Source organism: Entamoeba dispar, genomic scaffold (assembly GCF_000209125.1).
Source record: "Entamoeba dispar SAW760 scf_1105229464215 genomic scaffold, whole genome shotgun sequence".
NCBI lineage: Eukaryota > Evosea > Mastigamoebida > Endamoebidae > Entamoeba > Entamoeba dispar.
The window spans coordinates 30,576-41,746 of NW_001856081.1; the positions used below are offsets into that span (position 1 = coordinate 30,576).

Sequence of the window (11,171 nt, forward strand, 5' to 3'; positions counted from 1 at the left end):
TATCAAATATAAGTAACATACTATTAAAGATTAATAAAGATAATATTAAACAAATAGATAAAATAAATGATATTGAATTTAATATTAATATCTTTAAAATAAACTAGAACATACATATAAATAAAAATAAAAAATTATTAATATATACTTACATTCATTAGAAGCTTTGTGTTTAACCCATACTCAGATCTATACCATAATATTCTTTGGGTATGTACTTTCATTCAGACTAGAGTTTAAATAAAAAGTATGAAAGAATAAAATATTATTTATTACTTGGGAAATGACAATTATATCCTAAATTTTTATAAGAAAAAAGAACTTAAAATTATAGTAGTTTATGTCAAAGTTATTTCATAAGAAAACACCTCAAGAAATAGTCCGAGAACAAAAACTAAATATTTCTAAATCTATTAGAGAAATTACAAGAGAATCTAAAAGATTAGAACGTGAAGAAGTAAGATTAACAAATGAAATTAGAAAAATGGCTCGATTAGGAAGAACTAATACTGTAAAAGTAATGGCCGCTGACTTAGTTAAAACTAAAAAACAAATCGATAAACTTCAAGTTGTTATTGCACAATTAAACTCTACTAAAATGAAACTAACAGAAATGAGTTCAATGGTTGCTGTAACAGAAGCAATGAATGGTGTAACTAATGCAATGAGAAAAGTAAATGAAGCAACTAAATTACCAGCAATGCAAAAAGTTATGAATGATTTTGGTTTGTTTCTTTCCAATTCATAGTAAATATATTAATTCATGTAATACTGTAAGTTATTATCCACAATAACTAATATTAATTCTCATAGAAAAACAAAATGCTGAATTAGGAATTAAGAATACAATGGTCAGTGATATGGTAAATGAAGGATATGAAGGAGATGATATTGAAGAAGAAACAGAACTTGAAGTTGATAAAGTATTAACTGAAATTGGATTGGATGTTGAAAACGGTCTTAAACCAGTTCCAGAAACTCGTCAAAGAAATACTAGACTTAAAGAAAGAAGACAAGTTCAAATGGAAGGTGGAGTTAAAACAAAGAAAGGAAGTAATGAACAACCAGAAGACTTAGATGTTCCAGGATCTCGAGTTCCTAAAGCATTTAATGAAGGAGAAGAGGATGGTGATGATGATGATGACATTGTTTCAAGAATAGCTAATCTTTAATTTAAAAGAAATTCTTTGAATTTCTCAGTTATTATTTGAATTAATAAAAATCCAATAAAAAAGAAACTTCATAAATTAACAGAAACAACAGTGTATTAATGTGAAATGATATTCAGAGAAAAGAATATGCTTGATTTCGGAACCATTTTATTTCTCTACAATAAAACACAACATTTTCCTTCTTTTGAAGTTTTATTTTTTTTCTTTAATTTATCTTTATCTGGGGTTGGTGTAGATGTTTTGGTATGACCATTACCAACACAAACTTTTACTGCTTGAATCATTACCTCTTTCAATCCTTTTTGTGTTTTAGCAGAACACTCACAAAAGCCATCACATTCAATATTATTTTCTTTAATAAATTCTTGAACATCATTAGGAAATATTGGTTTTTGATTTTTGGCTTCTAATTTCTTTATTTCTTCAACACTATCCCGTAAATCTGTTTTTAAACCAACAACTAATGCTCTACTTGAAGGACAGTGATGTTTAACTTCAGGCAACCACTATAAAATTAGTTCTGAATTTATTTTTTGAATGAAAAAACAAAACTTTCTCTGCTATATTATCTAATGAAGATTGTTGAACAACACTATAACATAATAAAAATACATCTGTTGAAGGATATGATAATGGCCTAATACTCTCATACTCTTCTTGACCTGCAGTATCCCAAATAGCTAGTGAAATAACTTCATCTCCTAGAGTAACTGTTGTACTATAATTGTCAAATACTGTTGGAATATATTCTTCTGGAAATTCATTTTTTGTATAACAAATTAACATAGACGTTTTACCAACTGCTCCATCACCAACAGCAACTAATTTGACAGACATCTGACCATTTCAAAGTTCATAGTTTTTTTTTTTATTTTTATTTTTTATTAACTGTCTTTACTAATATATTTTTCTTTTCATTATTATTTTTAATTATTATTTAATTTTATTTTATTTCTTATTTTAATAATATTTAAATAATAACGTAATTACCAATACTTCTCTTTCTATTTTCATCACTTCCAAAAAATTAGAAAAAGGCAAAAAAGATATTCTGGTAAAAATAAATACAATTAATATTCTCATTGATGATGAACTGACTCATATCCTTCTTTTGAAGAAATTTGTGTTTCTTCTATCATCGTATCATCAAAAGAATTAAATCTAACTCCTTTATAATTCGGAATGTTATTGTCTAATTCATTATTTTCTTGAGTACGACACCGAACCAAAGGACTCCTATTATAATAAGGAAGAGTTACTGCTCTAGGATGAGTAAAAATGATGGTGTTTGATTTTTTTAATTTAGGAAATTTCTATGAAATAAGTTTATAACTAAAGTCTTAAACAAAGTAACTAACAAACACTTATTTTCATTGCATAAGCACCACAATCCCAAGAATCAGTTATATTATAAAATCTCTCTTTTTCAAAGGTATATTGTCTTGAATTTAAATCCTTTTCTGTTCTTGTAACTACACTACCTTGTTTTACTTCATACCACCAACGAGTTGGCCGTGGTAAAACACAACACTGAATTATCCAAATATGGCCATTACTCCATGTCATTTTCCGTTCAACCTCATCATTAAAAACTATATATAATTCTTCTCCATATGAAGTAACATAATGAATTGAGAAAGTAACAGGTATATCCATGTTTTCTTTGTTTAATTCAGATCTCAAAATCCTTGTAGATAAATAAGACGTTTTGTTCATTAATTATCACCATTTATTCTTGTTGTCTCTGATTCAAAAAAATTAGAAACAATAGAACAATTTTGATTTTTACTTGAGTTCTAAAATGCTTGCTTGTTCTATTTTTCTAAGTCTTTTTTTGTAAAGAAGAAATAGAAGGAAAAGAAATACGTTGAAGTAAGAATAAAACTATTATTTCTATTTTGTTATTGTACTATAATATTTTTGATGAGAAATAAAATTAGAAATAAAAATTGTAATTTTCATTGAATTATCATTAAAAATAATAATAAACTATTACTTGTTGTGTAATCAATAAAATATTATTAGTAGTAAATATAATATGAAGTAAAAGAATAAAATACACATCCTATTTTATTACTCAGGAATTTATTTATCTTATCTATTTTATTTATTTTTTTTCTAAGATTCAATACTCATATCCATAATGCAATATTAGTTTTATTTAAATTTCATTCTAATCTTTTAGTACCCTTGTTAAATGTTCCTATTTTCATAGTGTTTATTAAAGCTTCTCTTTTTATTATTCTTTGTCTTTATTGATTTTATTTTGTTAGTTCTTAGTATTATCAGTTTGTTTTTTTATTGTGACCTCTTCTCTCAGGTAGTACTTTGATATATATTTGTATTTGTTAAGTTTTGAGTTGGTAGTTTTGGAGTAGCGTTTCTTTCTTCTTAGAAACCATATCTAGTTCGTGTAATAAAGCAATTATAAGTATTTTTCCATTTTATTGCTTTATAATTGATTAATTTAATTCTTTTATTGATCATATAATTATTATTTTATTATATCATTTATATATAGTTATTTCTTATTAATTATATTTAATATTGAAATTATCTCAATAGTTTAATTCAAAAATAACAAAAGAAATAATACTGATTAATTTCTTGTATTTTTCTATTACATATTATATAAGTTATTTAAGTTGAATTAAAAATATTTTATGATACAATATTCTTCCTTTAGCCTCGTATTAATTAATTATGTTATAATATATTTTTCATTTCTTTTGTTTCTTAGTATTTTCTATTTGTATGTAGTTTTATTAATGTTTTATTTTTTTTATTTTATAAGAATAGGTATAATTAGAATCTTAGAATCTAAAGATATTAATAACTAGTGATTTTATATTTATAAAATTTAAATATATAAATATTTATTTAAAGTTTTCATAAAATGGTTATGCTTTGTTATAATTAAATTATTAAATAATTTTAGATATCACTCATTATAATGAATACTTTTATTGATATTAAGTCATGATAATTATGAAATAATTATTCAATATAAGAAGGTAATATATACTCATTATTTTTATTTTTAATAAAATGACTAACTAGTTAGAGTGTATGAACAAAACTTAAATTTCATCACTTTTATTTTCTTTTTATAAAAAATACAATAAATTACTGCAATAACTATGAATAGTATACAATATCATTCTGTTTAAAATCATTATATTAAGAGTTATTATTATTATTTTTATTTTTATTTTTAATCATTCAACTTTTATAAAAAAAAGATGAAGATAAAAGTAAATAAATTTTGTTTTAAAAAATTTACCATGAAAAAGTTAATTTAATTTTAAATAACTGGAATATGTTTAAAACTAAATACACACTTTTTATTTTTCAATAGAAATAAAAATAAATAAGTAACAGAATAAAAATTACAAAAAAGAGTTCAAATATTCTCTATGAACATCTAAAAGTATATTTTTAAATTCTAAAGACTTCTAAACTTTCTAATGAGTCTTTTTCATTTTTATATATACTATTTATAATCCAAAACATATTTATTTAATTATTTAATTATCTTATTTTGATCTTATATTAATTAAATAAATATGGAAGAAATGTTGAATAATCATTTAATTAAAGAAATCATAGAAACAATTCCAAGTATTCAACAAACAATTGATGGTGCTACTAAATATTATTATTATTATTTAGGAAGTATTAAAAAAGAAGTACTTGAAATAAAAACAAGAAGAAATGAATGAACAAGCTATTATCAAAAAGATAAAAATGAGTAATTGATATGATTGATAATTAGTTAGAAGAAGATTGATAATAAAAAATGAAAAGAAACATCAATAAAATAGATAATGAAAAATAAAATGAACGATATAATAGAAGAACGTTGGAATGATGAATAAGTATTAGGTAAAGCAAAAGAAGAACTAACAAACAAAACTATTTCAACTGAAGAAATGAGTATCAAAGATAAAATATTAAGATTTCCAGAATATACTAAAAAAATTGAAAATTATTACATAGAAGAATGGACAAAAAGAAAAATAGGAAATATAATATTTGATTCAAAGATTGATAGTCAGAATGAAACTAAATCAATATTTGTTGAAATAGTAATATACAGAAAGTAGTAATTATTATTGAAGAAACATCTAGAAATAGTTTTTGATGATACGTTAATGAGAAAATTGATAAAGTTGGTAGTTTTATAAATGATCCAAATATATTTTTAGTTTCATTAGAACCAAAAGGAAGAAAGAATGAAATGATAAAATTTAATACTAAAAATTTACAGTATTCATTTTGTTTGTTAAGTTAATCAAAAAAATTGTTTGTTTGGATTTAGATATGGTGGTATTCATTTTGGTAAAGAAGGTTTTAAAAAAGGGTGACGTTTACTCAATAGTCATTTGAATATAAAGAATTTGAAAATATGCTAGTGGAAAAGAAGTTCACTATTTAACAAATTATTGTAATCTAAATAAAATGAATTTAATTTATCTTTTAATTAAAGTGAAATAAAAATGAACATTTGAGATTAAATTTATTTATTTATAAATAAAATTGTGAAAAAAAATAAACTCATTTTAATTTTTTTTTTTTGATTAACTCATTAAATTTAAAATAATAATAAACAACATGTTATTTAAATTATTAAATAGTAAGAATGAACAGAGATTAATTACACATTATTTATATATTAATTGATATGTTTTCATTATTATTTTCGTTTTATTATCAGTTAGAGTGTTTTCATTACCTTTTCTATCCTATTTAATTATGTCAAATAATAAAAATTCTAATATCTATTCATTTTAATTTACTTTGTAATATATTCTCAATATATATTTTAAAACTTGTTTTGATATTTCAGTAAAAATAAAAAACTATTTTAAGTATTATATTATTTTTAATTATTCTTTTCATATACTACAATTGATATCTATCAGATTATTCATATTAACAATTTTAAATATACTACTCACTGTCTCTTTTATCAATTGTTTTATGTGTTTCTGTTTATAAAAGTCCTTATTCATTCGATTAAAGAAATAAGCATCATTATATTTTCAAAAAACAAGCAAATAGAAGAATAGTATAAAAAACCATTAAAAAATAATTTATAGAGAATAACATAATTTAATAAACAAAAAAGGAACTTAAAAATCTCTTAAAAACGAAATAAAAGATGTCTGTACTTTCTACACTTAAACGAAAGGCTTATGAGACATATACAAAATCAGTTGATCTTGTAAAACCAACACTCACAGAAAGTCAATTCATTGAGAAAGGTGTTTTAACTCCTGAAGAGTTTGTTAATGCAGGAGATTTCCTTGTCAATAAATACAGAACATGGCAATGGGTTGGAGCCTCAGATTGTAAAAAAACTGTAGACTATCTCCCTGCTGATAAGCAATTTTTAATTACTCGAAACATTAGATGTGCAACAAGAGCCCAAGGAGGTCCTCCAACTAAAACTGAAACTCTTATTGTAGATGGAGAAGAATTTGAAGTTCCATTAGAAGAAAAACCAGAAGAAGTTTTTGAAGAAGATTCCGATGAAATTGTTGATGCTGATGATATTGTTGACGCAGATGAATTATCAGAAGAAGCTGATGATACTGTTGCAACTGTTGATGTTGGTAAAACAAGGACATATGACATCTCAATTATTTACTCACATTTTGATAGAACTCCTAAAGTATGGTTACTCGGATATGATGAAGATCATAAACCTCTTACTGAGAATCAGATGTTTGAAGATTTAAGTGCCACACACGCTGGTCAAACAGCTACTACAGACACACACCCATTCCTGGATATCAAAGAAATTTATATTCACCCTTGTAGACATGCACAAGTTATGAAAAAACGTGTTGATGAAATGATTGCTGATGGAAAAACACCAAGGGTTGATCTTTATTTGATGATTTTCTTAAAATTCTTAGCAACAGTCATTCCAACAATGGAATATGATTATGGCAAAGACTTTTAATTCATTTCTTCTTTTTTTTTATTCTTTTATTTTTAAAAAGATTTTAAATTATTTTCAATTTTGATAATTAACGTATCTTTTTATATTGAAAAGATATAATCATTTAAGAACAAGTTTCTCTTGAGAAAAAAAAAGATTGTGAAAAATATGGCTGATGAACAGAATGAAGCCTTAGGATATGTCTGTGTTATAGTTGCTGTTTTATGTTTTGGTAGTAACTTCACTGTAGTGAAGAAATTTCCAACAGGGGATGGGTTTTTCTTCCAATGGGTAATGAGTATTGGGATTCTTATTGTAGGGATTTTTTCTCTACTGTTCTACAATGTTATTAATAAAGGAACAATTTACTTTGAACCATTTGCTATGTTAGGAGGGTTAATTTGGTGTACTGGTAACTTACTTTGTGTTCCAGTGATTCAGTTGATAGGGCTTTCACTTGGCCCAGGCATTTGGGGTGTTGGAAACATGGTTATGGGATGGTTAACTGGGACATTTGGATGGTTTGGATTGAATTCTGATAAAGACAATGTAAAAATTTTCTGGCTTAATTGTGTTGGTGCTGCATTGGCAGCTTGTAGTGTTCCTTGTTATGCTTTAATTAAGACATCTACTAAAGTAGAAAGAGAGGCATTGAAAAAAGTAGAAGAAGAAGCTAAGGACAATGAAATTGAACTCTCAAATAGTAAAGAAAATAAAGCTGAAACATCTAAAAGTTCTTCTACTTCAAGTAGAAGTAGTGATGAAATTCAACACCCAGAAGAAGATATTAAAGAATTAAATGACAAAGCATTTGAACAAGAACCCGAAGAAGAAAAGAGTACCATTATTGTAGTCTCAGAAGAAGAGTCTCCAATCTTCAAATTATTAAAAGCAATGCCAAAATGGTTACAAATGATTGTTGGGTTAATACTAGCTATTACCTCAGGAATATTGTTTGGTTCTGCATTTGACCCAGCAAAGTATTTACAAGACAATGGTCTTGCTTCACCAGAAGGAATAAACTATGTGTTGGCTCATTTCTTGGGGATTTTTTTGTCTTCCACATTTTATTTCATTTGTTATATCATTACGTTTCGAAATAAGCCTTTCATTTACAGGGAAACAATACTTCCAGGAATGGTCAGCGGAATAATGTGGGCTATTGCACAAGTTTGTTGGTTTGTGGCTAATACTAACTTACCTTATGTTGTATCTTATCCATTAATTTGTGCCGGCCCTGGTCTTTTGTCTGCATTATGGGGAATCATAGTCTTTGGAGAAATAAGAGGATGGAAAAACTTTCTATTTTTTGCCATCGGAACTTTGATTCTTATTGGTGGTATTGTTTGTATTGTTGTTTCAAAATAACAACTTAATTTATTTTGTTTTTATTTTGAGAAGATTGATAAGACAACATCACAATATATTGATTTCATTAACTCTTTGATGAATAAGTCTTATAAGAAAACCATTTGTAGTTATTTTATAAATTGAAACAATACTATAATGATACGAAATTAACAATAACCAAATGTAGACTCTCCTTGCTTTTCATTAAAAAGTTAATAATTATGATAATTTTGTATAAGACATATAAAAATAATAGTACTAAGTTTTTTCGAAACCAAAAACTCTAGTTATGAAACACAAAATGGTTTCTTAAATGATGAAGTTATTTTTTTATAGTACAAATTATAACTTTATTGTTGTTTTGTTTAAGAGAAGGGCAGTGTTTATTTTCAATAATATATATGTTAAGTATTTTTCATTTTTGTAAACACTAAGAATAATAGTTATGTTCTGGGTAGTTATTTTATAACAGAATTAAATAGGTAAATGTCTTATCTATTCTTGATAATTTATTAGGGGTTAAATTCATTTTTATACACCTATACTTTATTTTTCAAATTATAGATTTAGAAGGGTTTTTAGAATTTTAGCTTTTTTATTGGTATTATAAATTTCTTTATAAAAATAATATAAGAGAATCATTTATAATGAATTTTTGGATGATGGCAAAGACAGAATTAATAAATTATGGGTTTGTCATAACAAAAACTATAATTAAATTTTTGGTTGTTTTAAATTTTGACTAAAGTCCCTGAACTATCATTAAAGAGTACAACCAATTATTAAAGATATTTGGTCAATGTTTTTAGTAAGGGTAGGTTTTTTTAATGACTTAAAACCTTTTTTTTTGATATATCTTTTGTTTAAAGTGAGTTTAATTTTAAGGTAAGAAGAGATGTGTCATTAAAAATATCAAGAAGAGAGTCTTAACTTGAATTAAATATACTGATAAATTAATACTTCCATTCTTTATAATTCTTTGGTTCAATTAGAATATAATATCCTCCAGTTAGAGACATTGCAAATTGGCATGGCACTTCTCTTGAGATTGTCATGCAATGAACTTCAGCGTTTAATTTTAAAGTAGATAACATTGAACTAACTGAAATGTAATTTAAGACACCCAAGTCATTACTTTTTAAAATAACGATTCGTTCTTTGGAAACAACAACAACATGCATACCATCACACTAAACAATATTAAATTTTCACTTATTTATCTTGAGAAATTCAAATAAAACAAACTGAAAACTTTGCATCAATAATATTGGAATTAATCTCCCATGATGCTACAACACTTAAATCATTGAGACTAATGAGTTGTACTGAATTAGTTTCTACAACTAATAACGTCATTCCAAAAACATCAAAACTAATAGGACTATTAGCTATTTTACCTTGATTATCTTCCATAATGAAATTTCCATCTTCATCTAATGAAGCAATTGTATTTTCAATGTATTTGATTGTTACAACTCTATGAGAATGGCTATACAATGTTTTAAATAATACTTTTTCTGTATTAATAGTAGCGACCATTCCATTATAAAATCCAACAGCAAAAATGGATTGGTCAAGTTTATTTCCATCAATACAAGTAATACATTCATCAGGTTTTTTATCAGAAGAAAGATAGGCAGTAGTAACGTGTTGATGTGTTTCAAGGTGTGCAACTTCAAGGCTTTCACCCATACCAAAAACCCCATATAAATTATTTGGTAAAATATAAGAAAGAGCATACCCTGGTTGATAAACATTAATTTTACCAAATAATGTTGTTTCTTGTTGATTAATATTTGAAGAATAAAAAATATTTCCATTAGAATCAATACCATACAAAGATTTACCTGATCCAAAAACTAAGTTGATTAAAGTATATTCATGTGACATTCTTGATAATTTATAATTAATTGGTAATTGTTTGTGAGCATTTATTGTTTGTCTAGAATGAACTACTGGTAATTGTGTTAAATGAACTGAATCTAAAGTAAATATAACAACTTGAGGTGGTTGTATTAATGTTTTAATTGCAGGTGTTGGAGAAGTTAATTTAAATGATTGAATTGATTCATTATCACATTGAGTAAATACATATAATCCATTTAATGTACAAACATATGTTTTACCATTAATTGAACATGCATGTTGAGCATCAGAAATAGTGTAAAGATATAATGATGGAATATCTTTAATGTACTCTAATACATTACCATTAATTAATAATAAACATCCATTTAGTGTTGGTATTAATTGTATTCTTTTAGAATCAAAAATTGGAATAAATGAATGAAGATCTTCTTTAGCATAACACTTTTTTATTTTAAATAATGTTTTATTAATTTCAATAGAAAAGAAAGTACCATTTGTATCAATAACATATAACATACCATTGTTTTGTGTATACTTAATTGATTCAATAGCATTTTGAATCAATGGAATAATTGCTTGTTGATCTAATGTTGAATATTCAAAGAAAAGAACTGATCCATCTGTTGTAGAAAATACAACTTGATTTTCTTGCATTGAACAGTCTGTAAAAGTAAGTGTTTTCCCATTACATTCAGTTCCTTGTGGAACCATTCCAAGATACTCTAACACCCCTTCTTTACATGTATAGAATTCTGTCCCTGACATAGAAACTACACAAAGATTTCCTTGGTATTGAGAAGTTTTATGAAATGATGTAAGTACAGTATTTT

General features: G+C 25.1%; 6 protein-coding genes across 6 annotated transcripts, besides 18 other annotated features; 3 read left to right on the forward strand and 3 right to left on the reverse strand.

The window, feature by feature from the left end:
• Positions 1–21: 21 nt before the first annotated feature.
• Positions 22–147: a sequence feature (AT_rich).
• A 193-nt stretch (positions 148–340) lies between these two features.
• Positions 341–1,172, forward strand: EDI_289610 (charged multivesicular body protein 2A, putative; the record flags this gene model as incomplete). The annotated part of the gene is made up of 2 exons (XM_001741939.1): positions 341–725; positions 814–1,172. The coding sequence occupies 2 exons, from the start codon at positions 341–343 to the stop codon at positions 1,170–1,172; spliced, it is 744 nt and encodes a 247-aa protein (XP_001741991.1).
• Positions 1,173–1,327: 155 nt separating this feature from the next.
• Positions 1,328–2,009, reverse strand: EDI_289620 (GTPase_rho, putative; the record flags this gene model as incomplete). Its single annotated transcript, XM_001741940.1, has 2 exons — positions 1,328–1,678; positions 1,725–2,009. 2 exons carry the CDS (start codon positions 2,007–2,009, stop codon positions 1,328–1,330), a joined length of 636 nt encoding a protein of 211 aa, XP_001741992.1.
• Positions 2,010–2,031: 22 nt separating this feature from the next.
• Positions 2,032–2,134: a microsatellite.
• Positions 2,135–2,251: 117 nt separating this feature from the next.
• EDI_289630 (uncharacterized protein) lies at positions 2,252–2,828 on the reverse strand (the record flags this gene model as incomplete). Its single annotated transcript, XM_001741941.1, has 2 exons — positions 2,252–2,485; positions 2,535–2,828. The coding sequence occupies 2 exons, from the start codon at positions 2,826–2,828 to the stop codon at positions 2,252–2,254; spliced, it is 528 nt and encodes a 175-aa protein (XP_001741993.1).
• Positions 2,829–3,100: 272 nt separating this feature from the next.
• Positions 3,101–3,161: a sequence feature (AT_rich).
• A 93-nt stretch (positions 3,162–3,254) lies between these two features.
• Positions 3,255–3,290: a sequence feature (AT_rich).
• A 333-nt stretch (positions 3,291–3,623) lies between these two features.
• Positions 3,624–3,837: a sequence feature (AT_rich).
• A 36-nt stretch (positions 3,838–3,873) lies between these two features.
• Positions 3,874–3,963: a microsatellite.
• Positions 3,964–4,014: 51 nt separating this feature from the next.
• Positions 4,015–4,109: a sequence feature (AT_rich).
• Positions 4,110–4,199: 90 nt separating this feature from the next.
• Positions 4,200–4,222: a sequence feature (AT_rich).
• Positions 4,223–4,266: 44 nt separating this feature from the next.
• Positions 4,267–4,301: a sequence feature (AT_rich).
• Positions 4,302–4,362: 61 nt separating this feature from the next.
• Positions 4,363–4,389: a microsatellite.
• Positions 4,390–4,427: 38 nt separating this feature from the next.
• Positions 4,428–4,484: a sequence feature (AT_rich).
• A 204-nt stretch (positions 4,485–4,688) lies between these two features.
• Positions 4,689–5,203: a repeat region.
• Positions 5,138–5,676: a repeat region.
• An 8-nt stretch (positions 5,677–5,684) lies between these two features.
• Positions 5,685–5,808: a sequence feature (AT_rich).
• Positions 5,809–5,932: 124 nt separating this feature from the next.
• Positions 5,933–6,066: a sequence feature (AT_rich).
• A 270-nt stretch (positions 6,067–6,336) lies between these two features.
• Positions 6,337–7,143, forward strand: EDI_289640 (uncharacterized protein; the record flags this gene model as incomplete). The annotated part of the gene is made up of 1 exon (XM_001741942.1): positions 6,337–7,143. One exon carries the CDS (start codon positions 6,337–6,339, stop codon positions 7,141–7,143), a length of 807 nt encoding a protein of 268 aa, XP_001741994.1.
• An 11-nt stretch (positions 7,144–7,154) lies between these two features.
• Positions 7,155–7,214: a sequence feature (AT_rich).
• Positions 7,215–7,290: 76 nt separating this feature from the next.
• On the forward strand, positions 7,291–8,490 carry EDI_289650 (uncharacterized protein; the record flags this gene model as incomplete). The annotated part of the gene is made up of 1 exon (XM_001741943.1): positions 7,291–8,490. One exon carries the CDS (start codon positions 7,291–7,293, stop codon positions 8,488–8,490), a length of 1,200 nt encoding a protein of 399 aa, XP_001741995.1.
• Positions 8,491–9,074: 584 nt separating this feature from the next.
• Positions 9,075–9,105: a sequence feature (AT_rich).
• A 320-nt stretch (positions 9,106–9,425) lies between these two features.
• Positions 9,426–11,106, reverse strand: EDI_289660 (uncharacterized protein; the record flags this gene model as incomplete). Its single annotated transcript, XM_001741944.1, has 2 exons — positions 9,426–9,662; positions 9,718–11,106. The coding sequence occupies 2 exons, from the start codon at positions 11,104–11,106 to the stop codon at positions 9,426–9,428; spliced, it is 1,626 nt and encodes a 541-aa protein (XP_001741996.1).
• Positions 10,784–10,814: a sequence feature (AT_rich).
• Positions 11,107–11,171: the final 65 nt, after the last annotated feature.